This window comes from Anguilla anguilla, chromosome 8, assembly GCF_013347855.1.
Source record: "Anguilla anguilla isolate fAngAng1 chromosome 8, fAngAng1.pri, whole genome shotgun sequence".
NCBI classification, from domain to species: domain Eukaryota; kingdom Metazoa; phylum Chordata; class Actinopteri; order Anguilliformes; family Anguillidae; genus Anguilla; species Anguilla anguilla.
The window spans coordinates 18,092,397-18,114,668 of NC_049208.1; the positions used below are offsets into that span (position 1 = coordinate 18,092,397).

Consider the following 22,272-nt stretch of genomic DNA (forward strand, 5'->3'; position numbering starts at 1 on the left):
CCTGGGGCAAACTTAGTTTTGTGTGTGTGCATGTGAGCAGGGTTAAATAAGACGGTGATGTACACACACACACACACACACACACACACACACACACACGCCAAACCAGCTACGCTCCTTAAGTGACTTCCACCCTGGCACTAATACGTCACAGACTGTACGTCACAGACTGTGCTGTAACTATGTATTTTTAACTGAAGCACTGGTAAAGAACACTGCAGTTCCAAAGAACACTCTCAAAAGGCATACAGCCACTTAATTCAGAACTTTCTCTTAATGACACACGTTCAGACAGAGTTCTTGAGCTAGTAGCCTCAAACAGAAACCACTTGGCATATTTGTGCTTCCTGGATGAATATTCTGGATCACACAAATACATACACATTTTAGTCACAAAGCAGCACTGAGTAAAATGGCAACTCATCATCAGAAAAGTAAGACTGTTCCACATCCTGCAAAGTTAAAACAGTCTTTGATGTTATGAAGGGACTGCTTAGGTTAGGGCCTTTCAGTTGGTGTGTGGCCAGGTCAAGACTTAAATTTTTTTTTTTTAACTATGATGCACTAGAAAAATGTCAAATCACACTCAGTCTTCAAGTCGGAGTCTAACATTTTTGCCACATAAATATGCTGGTAGCCGCAGACCTGAACTTTAATATTATTTGCAGTAATCAAGTGCATTTTAAAAATTAAGCTGAAGTTGACTGTATTCATTGAAACTAATATTGTATCTTTTTGAAATTGACATAATTCTGGTACATACTACAGGCTACATGTAACAAGGATTCCTGTAAAACTGAGAGTAACAAATCCAAAAGTCATACTGTACCCAGCAGGACACAAACACCAGAACAGGATACAACATTTTTTTTAAAATAGTTACTGTTTACAATGAAAACTTGAATACTTGGGCCTCATTCACGTGTGTACGATGACATTTGATTGTAAACGGTGTGTAAGAACGTTTCCAAGAACGTTTCGGCATTCATCATTTTTTCTCATCAGTATTGGTTTCCTTATGTTAATCACATGACCAGGATTTTACAAACTGTCAGCATTCATCACCTGACACTCCTGGAAAAAATAAAAGGCCTGAATCCCATATTGGGTTTTGTACAAACATTTTTAAGATCAAAAGTCAGAATCATTTAAGAAAAGTATGTGAATGAGGCCCATTATTCCTATTCCAAGTGGAACAGAAATGCGCTGGTGTGTTGATTCTGTCACTCAAATTGGACCTGGAGTCTGTGTGTGTGTGTGTGTGTGTGTGTGTGTCTGTGTGTCTGCATATGCGTGTGTGCGTCTGTGTGTGTCCAGGAAGATGAGAAATGTTCTCAGGGTTAAATTTAAATAATCGCTGATGATAACTGACAATACTTGTACCAATGCCAATAAATTTTACCCTAAGAGTGCCAAAGAGTGCGATTCCAGGCTTTCACACTTAATGTAGAACAATGGCACACAGCACTAAACAGCCCCTCTCCCAGACAGACAAACAAGAAAAAAAACACACATTAAAATGCCCAAAACAGAACACAAGCCCATGCAAGAGACAGAGACAAAGTCAGCCTTTGTGTGTTTAAAAAGCCTGGCCTTCTCCATTGTGGGAGGAGCCAGTTATGATCGTCAGGTACCTTCTTGCCTGCTTGCTTCTCCACCATGGTGCCGTCCCTGTCGCTCCCAGGTTTGGCCATGGTCCGGCCGGTGACTAGCTGCAGCAGCTACTCCGTAGCGCGTTCATCGTGAGCCTACAAACACAAACACACTCCACTTAGCGCGGCGCACTGAGCATGTCGCTCGCACGCGTGACTCACAGAGGTGCACTTGTCCGCTCTGCAGGGAAACACCAGCGTTGTTCTTAAAGCGCGTGTTATTTCTTTTTTTTCAGGGTCCTCTTACTTAAATTATCCAGACCGCAGGGAAACCCCCTACTATGCAGGTTTACTGAATGGTTTGACTATGTGGGACAAGTCACACTGATGTGGTTTCTATTAGAAGAGGTGACTTCTTTCTTCTTTAAGGCTATTTATATGTTTAGTATTTTGGTTCACGTACATAGATGGTACACAAGACTACAATGACGCACTGTGTGGTATTGTGGTACGCAAGATGTGAACTTCAAAATATGTTTAAAAAAACATACGCGGCTAAAATAACCCCTTTGATTTTTAAAAAATGCCCCACCCTTCCGCTAATTTTTGAAGGCCAATCATATTTTCCAGCCACACTCATTGCCACAAACTCTGCCACCAATCAGGAAGAGTTTGTCAGTGAAACACATGATATGAAGCTGCCGCTTCTCTGCACATTTCAGTACACAGCTGCACAGACATGGGTCAGTGGAAGACATCTCATGTGCCGCTTAAGAGTGCAAACTGCAGGGACCAACCTGACCAGCAGGGGCCACTGCGGAGCAATTAGGCATGGTCCTCCCAGCCAACAGAATCCCTCCCTGCCTTGGCTACACTACAAGTCATCCTGCTGGCTGGGTGGCCACAGTCAGCTCTGGGCTTTCCGCATTGTACTGAGCAAAAACTTCCAGAAAACTTTTAGCAACAGCTAACAATATCCAGTTACATGTTTACATACACTGTATTTGGTCAATGACTGCATCTACCCATGATTCAAAGCAAATGTGGGCTCTACCAGTCCTACTTAATTTTAGCCAGTGCAGTACAGCTTTATATTCTGCTGAAATGAGATGACTAACCCAAGTCTAACTTACAGTTACTTTAGAACATGCTTATGTCATTGGCCCCTGGTCTTCCTGACTGAGGTCTGTTGCCACTGTGTGCAACAGAATTGCCCACAGGGGAAGAGTATCAGTCAGTAGGGGAGAAAAAAAAAGAAAAAAAAATACAGCAATGATATTTGGTTCAAAAAATCTTTTAAAAAAAAAACAAGGAATTTGACCGCCGTCCAAGCTTACAGAAACCACAACCCCACACAACATCCAGAGAAATCTATTTGGACAAACACTATCCAGCAGCTCAGGATGACAGCGCATGGGGCCTAGCATCGCACGTCCTCACAGCAGCATTCCAGTGGTGTAGGACACAGGCTCAGAGGAGCAGCATTTGGAGCCCTAATAACAGCATTTACAGCAAAGGCCAATGACAGCCTGGCTCCTACATTACCGCTTTAAGGGCCCTATCACAGCCTGGCTCCTACATTACCGCTACAGCGGCCCTATCACAGCCTGACTCCTACATTACCGCTATAAAGGCCCTATCACAGCCTGGCTCCTACATTACCGCTATAAGGGCCCTATCACAGCCTGACTCCTACATTACCACTTTAAGGGCCCTATCACAGCCTGGCTCCTACATTACCGCTACAGCGGCCCTATCACAGCCTGACTCCTACATTACCGCTATAAAGGCCCTATCACAGCCTGACTCCTACATTACCGCTACAGCGGCCCTATCACAGCCTGGCTCCTACATTATCGCTATAAAGGCCCTATCACAGCCTGACTCCTACATTACCGCTACAGCGGCCCTATCACAGCCTGGCTTCTACATTACGGCTATAAGGGCCCTATCACAGCCTGGCTCCTACATTACCGCTATAAGGGCCCTATCACAGCCTGGCTCCTACATTACCGCTATAAGGGCCCTATCACAGCCTGGCTCCTACATTACCGCTATAAGGGCCCTATCACAGCCTGGCTCCTATATTACCGCTATAAGGGCCCTATCACAGCCTGGCTCCTATATTACCGCTATAAAGGCCCTATCACAGCCTGGCTCCTACATTACCGCTACAGCGGCCCTATCACAGCCTGGCTCCTACATTACCGCTATAAGGGCCCTATCATAGCCTGGCTCCTACATTACCGCTATAAGGGCCCTATCACAGCCTGACTCCTACATTACCGCTACAGTGGCCCTATCACAGCCTGACTCCTACATTACCGCTACAGCGGCCCTATCACAGCCTGGCTCCTACATTACCGCTATAAAGGCCCTATCACAGCCTGGCTCCTACATTACCGCTACAGCGGCCCTATCACAGCCTGACTCCTACATTACCGCTACAGCGGCCCTATCACAGCCTGCCTCCTACATTACCGCTACAGCGGCCCCATCACAGCCTGCCTCCTACATTACCGCTACAGCGGCCCTATCACAGCCTGACTCCTACATTACCGCTACAGCGCCCCTATCACAGCCTGACTCCTACATTACCGCTACAGCGGCCCTATCACAGCCTGCCTCCTACATTACCGCTACAGCGGCCCTATCACAGCCTGACTCCTACATTACCGCTATAAGGGCCCTATCACAGCCTGCCTCCTACATTACCGCTACAGCGGCCCTATCACAGCCTGACTCCTACATTACCGCTACAGCGGCCCTATCACAGCCTGCCTCCTACATTACCGCTACAGCGGCCCTATCACAGCCTGACTCCTACATTACCGCTACAGCGCCCCTATCACAGCCTGGCTCCTACATTACCGCTATAAGGGCCCTATCACAGCCTGACTCCTACATTACCGCTACAGCGGCCCTATCACAGCCTGACTCCTACATTACCGCTACAGCGGCCCTATCACAGCCTGACTCCTACATTACCGCTACAGCGCCCCTATCACAGCCTGGCTCCTACATTACCGCTATAAGGGCCCTATCACAGCCTGCCTCCTACATTACCGCTACAGCGGCCCTATCACAGCCTGCCTCCTACATTACCGCTACAGCGGCCCTATCACAGCCTGCCTCCTACATTACCGCTACACCGGCCCTATCACAGCCTGGCTCCTACATTACCGCTACAGCGGCCCTATCACAGCCTGACTCCTACATTACCGCTATAAGGGCCCTATCACAGCCTGACTCCTACATTACCGCTACAACGGCCCTATCACAGCCTGACTCCTACATTACCGCTACAGCGGCCCTATCACAGCCTGACTCCTACATTACCGCTATAAGGGCCCTATCACAGCCTGACTCCTACATTACCGCTACAACGGCCCTATCACAGCCTGACTCCTACATTACCGCTACAGCGGCCCTATCACAGCCTGACTCCCACATTACCGCTATAAAGGCCCTATCACAGCCTGGCTCCTACATTACCGCTACAGCGGCCCTATCACAGCCTGACTCCTACATTACCGCTACAGCAGCCCTATCACAGCCTGGCTCCTACATTACCGCTACAGCGGCCCTATCACAGCCTGGCTCCTACATTACCGCTACAGCGGCCCTATCACAGCCTGACTCCTACATTACCGCTATAAGGGCCCTATCACAGCCTGGCTCCTACATTACCGCTATAAAGGCCCTATCACAGCCTGGCTCCTACATTACCGCTACAGCGGCCCTATCACAGCCTGGCTCCTACATTACCGCTATAAGGGCCCTATCACAGCCCGGCTCCTACATTACCGCTATAAGGGCCCTATCACAGCCTGGCTCCTACATTACCGCTATAAAGGCCCTATCACAGCCTGGCTCCTACATTACCGCTATAAGGGCCCTATCACAGCCTGGCTCCTACATTACCGCTATAAGGGCCCTATCACAGCCTGACTCCTACATTACCGCTATAAGGGCCCTATCACAGCCTGGCTCCTACATTACCGCTATAAGGGCCCTATCACAGCCTGGCTCCTACATTACCGCTACAGCGGCCCTATCACAGCCTGGCTCCTACATTACCGCTATAAGGGCCCTATCACAGCCCGGCTCTGTGTCGTACGTTCTGTATTCCTCCACCCGCCGATCCCGCCCTCTGGAATATCGGCCAGTCCATTGACCTTCCTCAGTTTGCACCTTGTCACAGCAGGACCAACAGAAATTAAGGGCTGGGCGTTCAGCGTCCAAACGGCCCTAAAAGAACAGATGCTTTGAGGCAGCCCGGCTAAAGTACCGGCTGTGTCACACTTCCTAAGCCCGTTTGGGGAAAAACCCCACTTAAACAGGCTTTAAACACTTCCCACTTTAAAACAGGCTTGAAAAAGTTCCCACTTTACAACAGGCTTTAAAAACTGTGCTGTGTTTAGGCTATATTTAATAGCACACACATTAACACCGACCATATTCTGTACATGCATATCAGCCAGCGCCAGTATTGTTGTACGATTCGAGAGGCCGAATGACTAAGCCCTCTTACAGCTACAGGGGTCAGAGGTCAACCTCTGGCAAACATTAGAACGTGCGGCATGATGGGAAGGGAAACAGAGAGGCCTGGTGGGAAGGGCAGGAGCAGAAGCTGGAGGGTAAAATGCGCAGGAGCTGGGATCCTCGTGCGTCTGCCGTAGCGCGGAGGGCGTGACTGTAATTACACAACTATTCGGACCGCAGCCAAGCTGGCGAGAAAATGCGCCGCTGCACCTTCAGGAATGGCCAGCTATTGCGCCAGCGCCTCCTGCCAAAGCCTCAGCTTCCTCTGTGAGACCTGAGGCCTTCTCACAGAGCGCTGCGTCCGCAACGCACAGTCTGCAGAGGAAGGGAAAAAACCAACCGGCGGTGCTCGCAGACACACACGGGGCCATGTGGGAGAAAAACTGCAAGGCCATTTCACAAAGTTTATGTTTTCAGATTGCATTTACGTTGCATTCATTTCGCAGGTTCTCTTACCCAGAGTGATTTACAGTGTAATTGCATCCACATGATAGATATTGGAAACAGTGTCTAACCTGGCTAAAAGGCCTTCTATAAAACCTAAAAAAAAAAACCCAAGAACCAAATCAACAAAACCAAGGCAGTGAGAAGTGGGTGCATTGTTCCGTGTGCTGTGTCTTCACAGAACACGCTACGCAGAACCACTCCGGACATGTGTGCACACGCATGTGCAGCCTTTCGGTGTGCAGTTCCGTCGCGCTGTGGCTCCCCCACATTTCCAGTGCAGAAATACCACGTGCCTGTAGAGGCTTGAGCGCTCTGCTTTGGAGGTCAAACGTTTCAAACTCACAGGGAGAGCCCAACGCTTGGCAAGAAAATGTTTTGAATGTTACACTGCAAAAAACAGGCCACGCTGAGGCGTACTGGCCCATGAGCCCTGAGTGTATGTCGTTGAGTATATCACTGCAAACTCTGCCAATGCAGAAGACAACTAATGTGAGCGCCAATTTACTTTAATCCCAAAATGGCCATTTTTAATGGTTGAATGGACTACAAATGCAAGTTTGAACAATTAGAAAAAAACCAAATTAGCGCACATCTAGATGCTTGCCCCACTGATTAAAACACAAACAACCAGGCTTTGATGAGCTTTTGGATATGTCAGTCTTTAAGGTGCTGAGTGCAGAGACAGCACCCTTCTCAGAGTAAAGTGACACAGTAAATCTGCCACCCATTCGCAAGACAGTAAGGGGGTCCTGACACTTCATTTTCTGAAAGCCCAAGAGGTACTCCAATCCATCAGAGATTTTAAATCTCACCTTTCCCACATGAGTATAAGGGAAACACTGAAGAGGTTTTCTCCCTCTCAACCTTTAACAAACCCACAAATAAAATAAAGCACAAGAATTATATTCCTCTTTCTCACTCTACTTCCCTCTTTCTTCCTCCAACTCTCCCTCACATCTCTCTATCTCTCTAAACAGTAGAGTTTAGTGGAGTGAAACATAAACCAATAATGGGAATATAAGAAATATACAAGCACAAAAAAGCAAATCTATCTTTTCCCTAAAGCGGTCATGAAGTTCAGCAGATTTCCCTGGAAACCATGAAATATTGGATTAAATTACCAGCATTCTGAGAGCAATGAAAGTTGGACGTTTTTAGTGATATAACTGATCTGACACCCAGTGCGATTTCGGTATGGTTGGTAAGAGCCACTTTGAGACCTCGTGCAAATGTGCTTCAGACCAATTCTAGTACCATCTGCTGCTGTGAGCTAATCTGAATGAGTGGAATATACTTCAGTATTAGATTTCATACCTGCTTGCACGCCTTCTAAACACAAACACACACACACACACGCAGATGTAATGAGGACCAGAGGCATGTGATGTGTGAGTGTTCTGACCTGTTGTATGTTCTAAGCACAGTGTGTTTTCAGTGCAATGTGTGTTTAAAGCACAGTGTGTTTAGAGTACAGTGTGTGTTCAGAGTGCAGTCTGTATTTACAGTGCACTCTGTTAACAGCGCAGTGTGTTTAGAACGCAGCATGTTTACAGCACAGCATGAGCGTGTTTACAGCACAGCGTGTGTTCTGGGCGCAGTGTGTGTGTACAGCACAGCGTGTGTTCTGGGCGCAGTGTGTGTGTACAGCACAGCGTGTGTTCTGAGTGCAGTGTGTGTGTGCATGTGTGTGTACAGCACAGCGTGTGTTCTCAGCACAGTGTGTGTGTGTGTGTGTGTGTGTGTGTACAGTACACCGTGTGTTCTGGGTGCAGTGTGTGTGTACAGCAGAGCGTGTGTTCTGAGTGCAGTGCGTGTGTGTACAGCACAGCGTGTGTTCTGAGTGCAGTGTGTTTACAGCACAGCGTGTGTTCTGAGCGCAGTGTGTGTGTGTACAGCACAGCGTGTGTTCTGAGCGCAGTGTGTGTGTGTAGCAGAGTGTGTGTTCTCAGCACAGTGTTTGTGTACAGCACAGCGTGTGTTCTGAGTGCAGTGAGTGTTCACAGTGCAGTGTGTGTACAGCAGAGCGTGTGTCCTGAGTGGTGTGTGTGTGTGTACAGCACAGCGTGTGCTCTGAGCGCAGTAACAGGAGCCACTGACCGCAGGGAGAGGGAAGGGCTAAGAATATCACACCTGACACAGCAGCACTGTGCACACCCAGCCCAGGGACCCTGGGGGCGGGACACGAGGGGCGGGGTCGACAGAGCATCACGCCCAGTCACAGGCTCTCCTACAGTTCGCTCCTAAGATGAAGCTACGCTGGCTGGATTTCACACGTGACAGGCGAGTCGGAACGGAACAGGAGTAACAGGATACGACTTGTACTCCATTACAGGCGGCACATAAAGGGAAATGATCTAATAACGTGTAGGTCCTTTAAGAGAAGGAGTGGCACTGTACTGTAGCAGGCCGTTCACATTTCCATAGAGTATGAGATGAGCCTTATTCAAGGGCAGACAGCACCTGCCAAATAATACATGTTGGTGTTTGTATCTGTGGGAAAAGGGACGTTTCCTCAGTGTGAGCATGCACATCTAGGACCGCGCTCACTGAAACTAATAGTCCGTTAAAAAAAAAGAAGGCTGCTTTAATTTACATCATGACTGTCAGTGTGTTTGTGCGGAATCACAGTGAAACCAAAGAGCACACAACAGTGATCCATGGTAGAGCTGACAGCACCCCCCCCCCCCCACCCCCAAGTGGGGGGGCGGGGGGGGAGGTGGCAGATGAGCACAGTCATGTCTCACTCCAGCCAGCCTCCAATGTGTTCCCTGCCCCAGAACTGTCTGCTGTAATTATCATTTTACTGAGGAAACAAAACACACACATACATACATACAAACACACACAAGCACACACGCACATGCATGCACACACATACAAACATACAGGGCACACATACACACAGGCACGGTCCCCATTAAATGCGGGAGAAGTACACAAAGGTCTCACTCAAATACCAGACGGCTTGGCGTAATTTCATTTAGGCACGAGGTTCGCGTAATCGTTGGCACTTAACCAGGGGAGCCACATGACCAGAACAAGCGCGCGAATAGAGCAGAAAGGACCACAGCTTCTGCAGAATACATATATCAGCAGACCGTCATCTGGAGACAACGCAGACATTAATTAATCCAAGACCAAAATTAACATTTTGTATTGTACTGGCGCAATCTTTTCTTAGGAAATTAAATAGTTATTTTATTGATTAATAATGAAAAAGAAATGTCCTCTACAGGAACAGCCAGCACTTATATTAAAGTGCCTCCCTGAGCTGTTTTTCGCCTCCTCTCAGTGAAGCGGAGAAAAACATGCTTTCTCTCCTGGGGGGAAACACCTGAAATGCGCCAACACCGCCAATAAACCCTGTAATTCTACACTTCCGCCGACCAGCGCGAGAGCCAGAGGAGCTTTTAAAAGCTCCAGTCAAAAGACGAGAACTACCGCCAATCACAGGGAAAGGGATACATAAAAAGCGATAATGACGTTGCGTCGGCTGCTTGTTTCCTTTAACCTTCACACAAGTCATCAATGCCAACTGCAAGGCCCTTAGCCCTTAGCAGGCGCTAGCCTCCAGTTACGACCCCCCGAGCGCTGAAATTTATTCTAAAGTGGAAGGGCTGTTTCTAATGGGTGAGAGTGCCGGTCTGCTTACGTGTGACAGAGACAGCGAGACCATGTGTCCGATACGCATGCCGACCATCCGCACCAGGGGGAATAGTACAGAATCCACATAGGTAAGCAGCACAGGCGTGTACGCACTCAGAATTGATTATGCTATTAAAGTAGGAACGCCATTTAGGCACCAGAATCCGCACACTATCTGACATAGCCTACGTCTAGTTCTGCAAACACAAGGCACAAAGCTGAACTCAAGCAAGGCGACGTCTTCTGCATATAATAATGAACAGCAAGCATTAAAAAATAAAAACCAACACATAACTCGCGGGTTCTCTATAGAGATCTTGCTCCAGTGAGTTCTCCGCCAAGGTTTTCATCCATCAGGAAATTACCTTTATTTCTTGTGTCTTCAAATTATTTCCCAATATGACATACAAATACCATATTCGGCAACACTCGCATAAAGCGTTCTCCCCAAATGTTTTCTCCTCCGAATATGGCCTGTATTATTCGGAATCGGATCTTTTTTCCAATCTCTTTGATGCGATATGCGCAGAAGTCAGCACCAAGTTCCTCAATTAGATACTGTACGCGCGCGCACGCACACACACACACACACACACACACACACACACCTGCAGAGATACAGCGAATGAGAGTTTCCTGTAACACTACATAGGCCAGACCGACGCTATCCCGCTTTGGGGACTTAATTAAAATTACTCCAATGCCATAAATGCTATATCCTCCTCCTTCCACGACTTTCCTAAATATTTTAGTTTAAACTAACTGCGTTTTTAAAATGCGAAAAAATCGACTCGGTAAACAAATTAAAGCAGTTCGTGCCATTTTCTTTACAACCATCGACAATGTGCCCTTTATTTCAAGAAAATATTTCTGCAATATATGATTTCATAATCTTATACATATATGTATGTGTGTGTGTACGTGATAAAATAAATAAATAAATAAATAAATCGCACCAGGCCCTAGACACGGTATCCCTGCAAAGACCACTGCTCTACTGCTACTACTTTAACAAGGCCTGTGTGCTCACAGGTATTCAGTGAGATTAATGAACCCTTCTGAAGAATCATGTGTGAATGAATGACACGCTGCAGGTAAGGTCATGTAGGCTCCTGTTTCTGTAACACGTGTATTATTGTCATTAGGGCACCAAAAAAGAAAACTCTCCTGTCCCGTGGCTTCAGGCAGTGAACATTACACCAACACAATGCTTTTGTCTTCAAACAATCATAAGATCCAACTGAAATTACAGCAAACAGCTGCACTGTCCTTAAAGCCTGCAGAATGCACCTCTAACGCTTTAAGACGCCTACAGCTGCTCCAGAAAGTGGGTTAATGACCAAGGATAGCCCAGCCGTTGAAGAGAAGAATGCAGCCTTTATTACTGATTATGAAAAATAAATCTGATTATGATGGAGACCCTTGCACGGCAGCAGTTTGTGCTTAAGACAAATGCTAGCCCAAGGTCACCGGCCTTACTACAATGGCAGAAGGATAACTGTAGGAAAACAGTGTGTGAGCGTGTATGTGTGTGTGATTGTGCGCGCAAGTGTGTGTGTGTGTATGTGTGCATGCATGTGTGCGTGTATATGAAAGAGTGTGTGTGTGTGTGTGTTTGACAGAGGGGGTGCGTGTGTGTGTATGAGAGAGACAGAAGGTGTGTGTGCATGTGTGAGAGAGCGTATGTGTGTGAGAGAGAGTGTGTGTTCGTGAGAGAGCATGTGTGTGAGAGAGTGCATGCTTGTGAGAGACAGAGGGTGTGCGTGTGTGTGAGAGAGTGTATGTGTGTGTTTGAGAGAGAGAGTGTGTGTGTGTCTGTGTGTGTGAGAGAGAGTGTATGTGTGTGTTTGAGAGAGAGTGTGTGTGTGTCTGTGTGTGTGAGGGAGGGGGGGTTCCGTTCAGCGTTTTAACAGGCACGTCTGCCGCTCATTGTCTGGATGCCCCTGATAACCGCTCCCGTTTAATTGTGTTGTGGGGTTTCATGGTGGAGCGGAGTGAAGCTGCTCTCTGGCCTGAGCTGCCTGTGAGCCTGTCTTACACACGGACACAGAGCTGATAGCAGGGCAAGAACCAACTGCCCCCTGTCTGTATCTGAAGCATTCACAATGTTACCCTCCCCAGGGTTGGGCAGCACCAACGGTCGTGGACTTGCATTAATTCCATCATTTTGTACAGCAGTGGCCACCATCGACTCTGAGCTCTGCAGGGCTCTGGCTGTCATTCCTGATCTCGATGTGATTTAGTAACTGAAACAGTCACCTCAGATGTGAAACTGAATTTAGCTCAACTTCAGGAGGTGTGGACCAAAAGGCTTCTTTCTGTAAATCATTGAGGGCTAAACTGGGCTATAATAAGTTTTGTATCATTTAAAGGCATTTCTTGGTTTAGAAGATCGGTCAGTTTAATCATTGCAATAATAGGACTATGTTGTAACACAGACAAAAAAAGAGACAAGGCTAATTGATCTTGTTATTATTTACAATATTTTGAGGAAATTATAAGCTCTGTACCGCATGCATTTTTTAAACACAAGTTTTTAAACAAATCTCTTCATCATTTTGGCAGAAGCTGCCACTTAGGAAACATTTGACGCCCTCCAAGTCAAGAGGGCATTGACATCAGACTCCATATGCTGAAGCGCAAAACCAAAAAAACGCGTGCTTCTTCATGCTTAGCAGGACCCCGCCTCTGTTCCGAACACCCAGGAGACACAGACAAATATGTCTCATTCAGTTATTAGCCTGGCTCAGCGCATTCATACAGAGCCTGTCTCACGCCGCAGGTTTGCGCTGCTGCACTGTCAGCACTACTTCCTCCCGTCTAATAAAGCACAGACACCCGCCAGACCTGGCCAGCAGAGGACCGTCACCACAGGACAGGACCCAGGCTGCTCATCCTCGGCAGCATCCCACGCGCTAATGAACTGTGCGGCAGTATATTCCCGAATATGCAGGCACTGATGCCAACTGGCACGGGCAAGAAAAATAAATGCAGTTCTTGCACAAAATAAATATCTCAGGTGATGGAACTGATGAGAAAACAGATGGTTTTACAAAATATGAGAACAAGATTCAGAACATGTAAGAAAGAACTACTATTCAGTAGCCTAATTTCAAAATGTATTTATATCCTAAATTACCAAGCTGAAAAAACTTTTACCAACATTTCAAAGGAATACGGACCAGATTCACGTACATAAAACTCGCAGCACAAATTGCGGGCTGACGAGGGTACATTGGTGCGTTATTTTCGGTCTGTCTGAAATTAACGTCTTATTTACTAAGGCTAGCCTACATCTAATTACGTGATCAGGGAATGGTACTGCCTACTATTTGCATTTTGCGTATGAAGCAGAGATTAAAAGGTGCTGTTAAACAACAACAAAAAACCCAGTTTAGTGTAATGAATACACAGTAAAATGTCCGTTGTTAATTCAACTCTTACAGAGTTTATATGAATCCACTCTGGCCATAGTGGACTCACTCCCCAGACACTCCCACGTCACTCCCCTGCTCACTACCCTCCACTGGCTGCCTGTTATAGCTCGCATCAAATTTAAAACATTGGTCCTAGCATACCAGGCAGTCAAGGGATCAGCCCCAGCATACCTCCACAAGATATTCAAACCCTACATGCCAGCCAGACCCCTCCATTCTGCTACCTCAGGACGCCTGGCACCTCCCCCTCTTCGCACCTGCGCTTCCCGAACACGTCTCCTGTCTGTTCTGGCCCCACAATGGTGGAATGACCTCCCCGTGGAGGTCAGAACAGCTGAGACACTGACCCATTTCAAGCGACGACTGAAGACTCACCTCTTCAGGCTGCACCTCTCCCCATCCCTCCCTACCTCCCTGTAATCTCTTAAATGACTGTAAGTTTAGGGTTGTAACTAGGTAGCTGTTTCGTAGGTGACTTGGTTAATGCACCTGTCTTAACTACTGCTTGTATTTTTGCATAGACTGCGTTGTTGCTGTTCTCGTTTGTGTTAGTATTAATCAGTTCAACCTTCAGGGTCCAAGTTGAACTATGCGGTTGTTCCCTGCACTTGGACCGGTACTTCTCTCTAGGGTTTTCAACATACTTGTTCCTGGTTATGGTTATACACTTTGTTGTACATCGCTCTGGATAAGAGCGTCTGCCAAATGCCTGTAATGTAATGTATAAAGTCTGTAAGAGTTGATCTAACACTAATCATTGTACTGTGTATCTTCATTGGAGGATGTGGGGAAATTACTGGAAATCTTCAGGTGCCACGTAAGAGTGAATCCAGCACTATGGACAGCACAAGACAAAATGCATACTGTGATATTCCAGCAGTGGAGGCAATTGCCCATTGAATTAATCCAGATGCAGGATAGTGTAATGTTGCAAGGAGCTCGACAGGATATAATGGGAAAGTTGTATGGGAGGTTCTAGGTCATCTTTTATTTTTCCCAGGTGAGTAATTATTGCTATGGATGGATGCTTGTCACAGAAGGCGCAGGCGTCACAGATTCCATTATTTTTAACCTTAATTTGGCAGTGCCGTGAATTTCCCCGTTTTTAGTGCTTTCCGTGATTTTTCAGCAGTTCCGGATGGTACCTATAACGCAGCCAGCAGTCAGGTGTTGCAATCAAATGTTTGAGGGCTCCTGTCGGCAGTGTTGATGCCAGTGCTCTTCCTGAGGACTATACCTGTTGTCTGCGTCTTGCTTGCACCTTTATTTGCATCTGCTCATTAGAGGCAGAGAAATTTCATACCCCACAATGGAACGCATAATCAGCCACACTTATAGTATCTCCCCCCGTTATTTGCGTGATCTTCCCTTAAACGCATTAAGGAGAGAAGCACACCTTGCCATGACGTAGATGACACACATGCTGCGCTTCCAGCCCCGTGCGCCACTTTAACACATAAGACACATGTTTCCGGGGCAAAATGAGTCATATCTGTGTCTAAAAATATGCGCAAAAAAATGAGTAAATCTGGTTTAGCTTTCTGTGAGATTCCGGTGAGCAAATCAATACACTCCATATTTCTCTGAGACAATACTCAGATATGCAAACTACCGCATACTTTGTTTAACAGGGAAGCAGCCTTGCAGGGTCAATACGGGGAAAATCTTTATTCAAGTCAATTCCTAAATCCCTAAAGGCGCAAAATGCATTATTTCCTATCAGAGTTTGACTGGGATAGAGGGTGCCAACAGCGTCAAAGAAACTTGGAAGCCCTTGAAAAATAGCACTTAGCAAAAAGATAAACAAAAGATGAAAAAACTAGGAGAGAGAGGAGATGTGAAAAATCAAATACTGGCAAATAGAAAGGAGTTTTTTATAACATGAAAAAAATGTTATTTATGGTCAAAAAAGTAATGTGACTAACATAGTTCTAACCTAATTTACAGTCAACTTGACTTGGCTGCATGTTGGCCGTCTTGGATGGCAGCACTTGGGGGAAAAAAGCACTTGTGGGAATAAAATAACCGCAGAAATGCAAAAAATCTAATATCTATTTCAAACTACACGACAGCTACTCTTACTCAAAAGTGCACGCCCTAATTTCTCTTTCAGCGGAGGAGGACACCATCCTGGTTTTCACGAGCACATTTCCTTCTTCCTCAAAACCACACTCAGAAACCAAATTCAGAAACCAGATTCAGACCAATGTTTTGTGTATGATCACAGCGTGACCTAAGACAAAAAAAAAAAAAAAAAAAAGCGGAGGGGGGGGGGGGGGAGGAGGTGAAAGGTGACATCTGCTGTGAGCGCGCTTTTATTATGCTTCCCCTCTGCAGTGCTCTGGGTTCTGGGCGCAGAGCGTGAACTCTCTGTCCTTCCGGACCGCGTGATGTGAGCGGCGGCGCGGGCTGCAGCGGACGCACGCTCGCAGGGAAGAGGCCTGCCGGAGAAAAACAGCGCTCTGCCCCGCGCTCTGCGTCTCATCGAGAACCGAGCGCAGGCACAGTTGTGTAACCGCCGGGCTCCGCCCCCCACCTCGCACACAGGGCTTACAGCCTGGAGCGAAGCTTTCACTTTCGAATCTTCATTACGGAACCGTTTCAGCCCACAGAAAAAACAAAATTACAATGTCTTCTTCCTAAATGTATGTCAGACAGCATGTGGTGCTAAAAGAAAATTTGGTAAGACAAACGAAAGACTGCTTTTCTGGAGACCTGCTACAGCATTATGCTAGCCACTGACACAGGGCTGTGCCCCTCCAGGGAGGTGCTACAGCATTATGCTAGCCACTGACACAGGGCTGTGCCCCTCCAGGGAGGTGCTACAGCATTATGCTAGCCACTGACACAGGGCTGTGCCCCTCCAGGGAGGTGCTACAGCATTATGCTAGCCACTGACACAGGGCTGTGCCCCTCCAGGGAGGTGCTACAGCATTATGCTAGCCACTGACACAGGGCTGTGCCCCTCCAGGGAGGTGCTACAGCATTATGCTAGTCACTGACACAGCAATAGGCACAGCACAGGTCCAGAGAGGGAGAGATCCGATATGCAGGGATTCTCCTGCCTCACGGTGCAAAAGGGACACCTGCGATTGACGGGTGATGTACATACAGGACCTCAGAAGGCCGTCTGCACTGTTCAATAAAGAGGGGTCTGCATGCGCTGCAGAGGGACACGAGAGCTCCTCTGCACTCTCCCTACCACATAAAACAAATAAGATCATCATCCCAAAACAATGCAGCACTGAGAATAACTGCCAAAAAAGCAAGACTTTTACTGCCATTTTGCAATTTTGCAAAAAAAAAAGAAAGAAATCTGTAACACAAGTCATAACTGCACAACACACAGCAGTTTCACAAACCAAAAACTGAGTGGAATTCATGGGCAAGCAACACTAGTTTGAACAAATCAGGCTTTCAGCAGAGTTATTGGTTTATAGTAGTTCTACCAATATCATTCCAGAAGCTACGCCCTCCCCATCACTACCTTTAGCCCCAGGAAGGGACGGAACATTACATTTGAAAGCTGAACCACAATATTACAGATCGGCAGCTTGGATCAGTATGTGAATGTCCATTAATAAAGAAATGAAAGAAGATCAATAACAGTATTTTTTTTCTCATAAATATTCCCAAAGGAGAGATTAAAAAGCTGCAAAGAATGCAGAAATATTTTTCATTGCATCCTAATAGTGAGAGACAGCAAGTCTCTGTGGAATGAGTCATCATTATTTACACAGGAAGAAGGAGAGATTCAGACTGTAGAGACAAGGAAGACTTGATTGGGATTGATCTTGTGCACGTTTTGCCTTGGGAGACGTAATATTGGAATGTGAAATTAATTAAAATGCATGGCACTAATCGCTACTAAACTGGCTAGATTGCTGCTGAAATACAAATAAAATCCCAGTGGTTTTGCTACTATCTAAGCTGGTACAAATCTGATATACCAGAAATCAATGGCCAACATATTAAATAAATAAAGGAAAAAATAACAGCTACACAGAATGAAACTGAAACCAAACAGAAAGCTGTGTCCATTTTATCTTCCTTCATCCCTCTGAGCTAGAGCTCCAGCACCAGGGGACACGCCCCTCTGAGCTAGAGCTCCAGCACCAGGGGACACACCCCTCCATACAGAAAGCCTACAGTGCTTATTACCGCCTGTTTTGATTCTACTTGCTCGCACATTGGGGGGGAGGTTGTAAAAATGCGGCCGTCCATGTTTTAAGGCCTCAGATAAGATGCACCATCTGCTGCAAGACTGAAAGGCCGAGAGAGACACCACAGTAATGTGCTGCAGTAATGTGCTACAGTAATGCGCTGCAGTAATGCCCTACAGTAATGTGCTGCAGTAATGCCCTATAGTAATGTGCTGCAGTAATGCCCTACAGTAATGCGCTGCAGTAATGCCCTATAGTAATGCGCTGCAGTAATTCCCTACAGTAATGCCTTGCAGTAATGCCCTACAGTAATGTGCTGCAGTAATGCCCTATAGTAATGTGCTGCAGTAATGCCCTACAGTAATGCGCTGCAGTAATGCCCTACAGTAATGCCCTACAGTAATGCGCTGCAGTAATGCCCTACAGTAATGTGCTGCAGTAATGAGCTGCAGTAATGCCTTGCAGTAATGCCCTACAGTAATGTGCTGCAGGAATGCGCTGCAGTAATATGCTGCAGTAATGCGTTACAATAATGTGCTGCAGTAATGTGCTGCAGTAATGCCCTACAGTAATGCACTGCAGTAATGTGCTGCAGTAATGCACTGCAGTAATGTGCTGCAGTAATGCCTTGCAGTAATGCCCTACAGTAATGCGCTGCAGTAATGCGTTGCAGTAATGCCCTACAGTAATGCACTGCAATAATGTGCTGCAGTAATGCACTGCAGTAATGTGCTGCAGTAATGCCTTGCAGTAATGCCCTACAGTAATGTGCTGCAGTAATGCCCTACAGTAATGTGCTGCAGTAATGCGTTGCAGTAATGCCCTACAGTAATGCACTGCAATAATGTGCTGCAGTAATGCACTGCAGTAATGTGCTGCAGTAATGCCTTGCAGTAATGCCCTACAATAATGTGCTGCAGTAATGCCCTACAGTAATGTGCTGCAGTAATGCATTGCAGTAAGGCGCTGCCCAATACTCCTCCATGCACAGCGCAGCACAGTAACTAATCTAACAGCTAACAAGCACAGCCGCCGCATAGAACTGAACACCAGACACTCTGGTCTTACTGCAGAGGGAGAGCCCGTCTGCTGAACACCGAATACTCAGACCCCAGGTCTTACCGCAGAGGAAAAATTGTGTCATGCATTGCATTCCAAATACGATTATCGTAGAAAACTAAGAAGAAATAAAAACATTATGTACATATCAAAACATCGGCAGTTCAGCATTGGCACCCCAGCACCTTAACCCCTTCCGAGTGCACCCAAACAGCCAACCTTTTAATCATTTTAGGGAGCAGATCAAAGGGGATTTAGGGATATGCTAACATGAGAAGAGGCTCCCTGATGCTTCTGCTTCTCTGTGCTTCACTAGCGTGTAGCAGAAGCAGTCTGATCTAACCAGGAGGAGGTTGGGAGAGAGGCAGCCATTATGTACACAGACTGGCCAGGCCGTCATCACATTCACAACAGATCGCCTAACGTCTGCGATGTCTTCCAGACCTGCAGGATTAGCAGGCTATAGTCATAGCACAATTATTTCACCCAAGCATTTTTTTTATTTATTTATTTATTTTAATACCAATAAATAATAATAACTGACAAATAAAGCTCTGAAATTCCACTTAGGGATAGTGGAATGTATTTAAAAAGACAAACAACAAAACCACTAAAACCTAAAACCTCCACAACATTGTGGTAAGCCATGGTGGGCAGGACAGATACTTACCTGTATGACAGGTGCAGAATATGTACTAGAACTCATATATAGTTCATATCCCACACAAAAACAACAGTTTCAAATACAGGACCTACTAGAACAGAACCAGCTGACAATTTATCTGGTCATCCACTGCACTGTAAGACTCCAGGATGGACAGGCAGGTAGGATAAATGTAGATTCATCCAAAACAAACATGCATCTAATGCATCAGGAGGCCCAGTGAACCCTGGCCTTAGTAGAGCTCAGAGGAATAGCTAAAAGAGAACTTGGGTCCCGTTTCGTAAGACATGGAGGACATTAAAATGCTCAAGGACACTGTGACTTTTACCTCTCGCTGAATGAACTTTAGACTCGGAGCTCCAGAGGAGAGTGCGATCAACGGTTGTGTCACATCTAGTCAAAGTTCATGAGCAGCTGATTGAGAGCTGAGGCCAGAAACGTCTCTCCTGACTGAACCACAGTAGGCTGGAATGAAACTCCTAAATCAGAACACTGCTTCCTTCTTCTCCAGTATGGCACATGGACAGTTTCACAGAAAAAAAGTTGGAATTCAATCAACATGTGTCCTTAAGTTTGACTACCAATTACAAGCAAGATTTTTTTCTTTTCTTTGGAAAGTTGTGATAACTTACCAAAATAACTTGCTAGACTGAGTTTGTGAAGAAATAGTGGTCACTGAATGCAAGCTAATATATGGATTCATTTTTCTTTTCCAAACATTTTTGGCTGCATCTTTCCTCATTTTTACTTTTACAATATGAACCTCTAATTGTATCTTTAGACCTATCTAATCACTACAGCACCCCCCATTAGTTGTCGAGAGAGAAGACTGCAGAATAACATGCATATACCACAGAATAACATGTAGGCTACAGTACACCCTGCAGAATAACATGCACATTCTGCAAAATAATATGCAAATCCTGCAGAATAACATGCATGCTTCAGAATAGCATGCACATCCTGCAGAATAATATGCACATCCTGCAGAGGAATATGGATGCTTCTGGACAACATGCACATCCTGCAGAATAATATGCACATCCTGCAGAGGAATATGCATGCTTCTGGACAACATGCACATCCTGCAGAATAACACATACACCGTAGAATAACGTGCATCCTGCAGAATAACATGCACATCCTGCAGAATAATATGCATGCAGCAGAATAACATGCACATCCTACATAATAACATGTGCATCCTGCAGAACAACATGCACATCCTGCAGAATAATGTGCACATCACAATTTGACTCCAGGGAAAAGCGACCTGGACAGTTAACAACAGGGGCGTGTCTGACCTGCATCAGTGGCTGATTTAAAGATGATAATGAGTCCAAACAATGACACAACACCCCACTGAAAGCATCCCTCGACTAAATGAAACTACTATGAAACTCTTAAACATGAAACAAATTCCATTAGGACTGACCCCCATCTTAAGGAGTTCTTATCTGTGAACTTTATCAAGATTAAGATGAAACTGACCCTGAAGGTGCAACATGCAAAAGCTGAAATGCAATTAAACCTTGGGTTATCTCAGTAAATTTGCACTTTCAGTTTCCAAATTGAAAACCCTCCCCCATCATATCTGCCAGGAACTTCATAAATAAATCAGCATTGCTTATTACTCAATTATATGAATGAATGCAGAGTCATGCATAACAATGAATGTACACAAATTGTTGCTTGGGAATGGCATCTCAGAAAACAAATATGCTTTATGCTTTCTCATAAAGAGACAAAGACCTGGAGTCCCTCAGAAAACCCTCAAAATCATACAACCACAATATCTCATAAACAAAAATCAATTTTGCTCATGTGGATATTATGCATTTCTGCACTTTATTTAGGAAGGGTTAATAAGATATCAAAGTAGTTGGCCAGGAAGGCAGCAAAACAAGTCTGTCTGCACCCAGTCACCTGGCCAATATGATAATGTGCATCTTAACGAGCTAATAAACAGTTCCACAAATTAATTTGGGATTTAGAAAGAATCTCACTGTCCGACTCGTTTGATATTGTTAGATAGTGCTTTCCAAGCATGCTCATCAATTGTGTCCTGGAAAATCAGCCTGATTGCATTACAATAGAACAATCCGGCTGATAGAAGGTGTAATTATTTTAATTAGCCTACATTTCTCTCCGGGCTGCCGGCGAATCGAGAAACTGACAGTCAGATGAAAGCATTCTGAACCCTGCCCTGATCTCAGTGCTTATTCACCCTCCTACACAACCAAGAAATACACACATACAATTTATAAATACATAATATAAACATATTATGTAGCCTATTAAGACTTATACGACCACATAGTTCTCAGGTACTGCTTGAACAACAACATAAAAAGCATGTTATGCTGCGTGCTGCAACGACACGTTGCAAAGCATGTTATGCTGCGTGCTGCAACGACACGTTGCAAAGCATGTTATGCTGCGTGCTGCAACGACACGTTGCAAAGCATGTTATGCTGCGTGCTGCAACGACACGTTGCAAAGCATGTTATGCTGCGTGCTGCAACGACACGTTGCAAAGCATGTTATGCTGTGCGATGCTACAACATTCTCACAAAGCGTCCTATGCTGTGTGCATCTTACCTGCTACAAAGCGTGTTAAGCTCTGTGCTGCTGCTATACGCTACAAAGTGTGTTATGCTGGGTGCTGTTGACACGCTACAAAGCGTGTTACACTGTGTGATGCTACAAAATTCTTACAA

General features: G+C 45.8%; 1 protein-coding gene across 4 annotated transcripts in view; it reads right to left on the reverse strand.

Annotated features, from left to right (window-relative positions):
• ankrd12 (ankyrin repeat domain 12) overlaps positions 1–22,272 on the reverse strand; it is a 48,598-nt gene that overhangs the window by 15,523 nt on the left and 10,803 nt on the right. For all 4 annotated transcript variants that reach the window (XM_035429830.1, XM_035429829.1, XM_035429827.1 and 1 more), the window contains exon 2: positions 1,635–1,748. In XM_035429830.1, coding sequence (XP_035285721.1) covers positions 1,635–1,694 — 60 coding nt within the window. In that variant the 5' untranslated portion in view covers positions 1,695–1,748. The remainder of the gene's footprint in view (positions 1–1,634; positions 1,749–22,272) is intronic.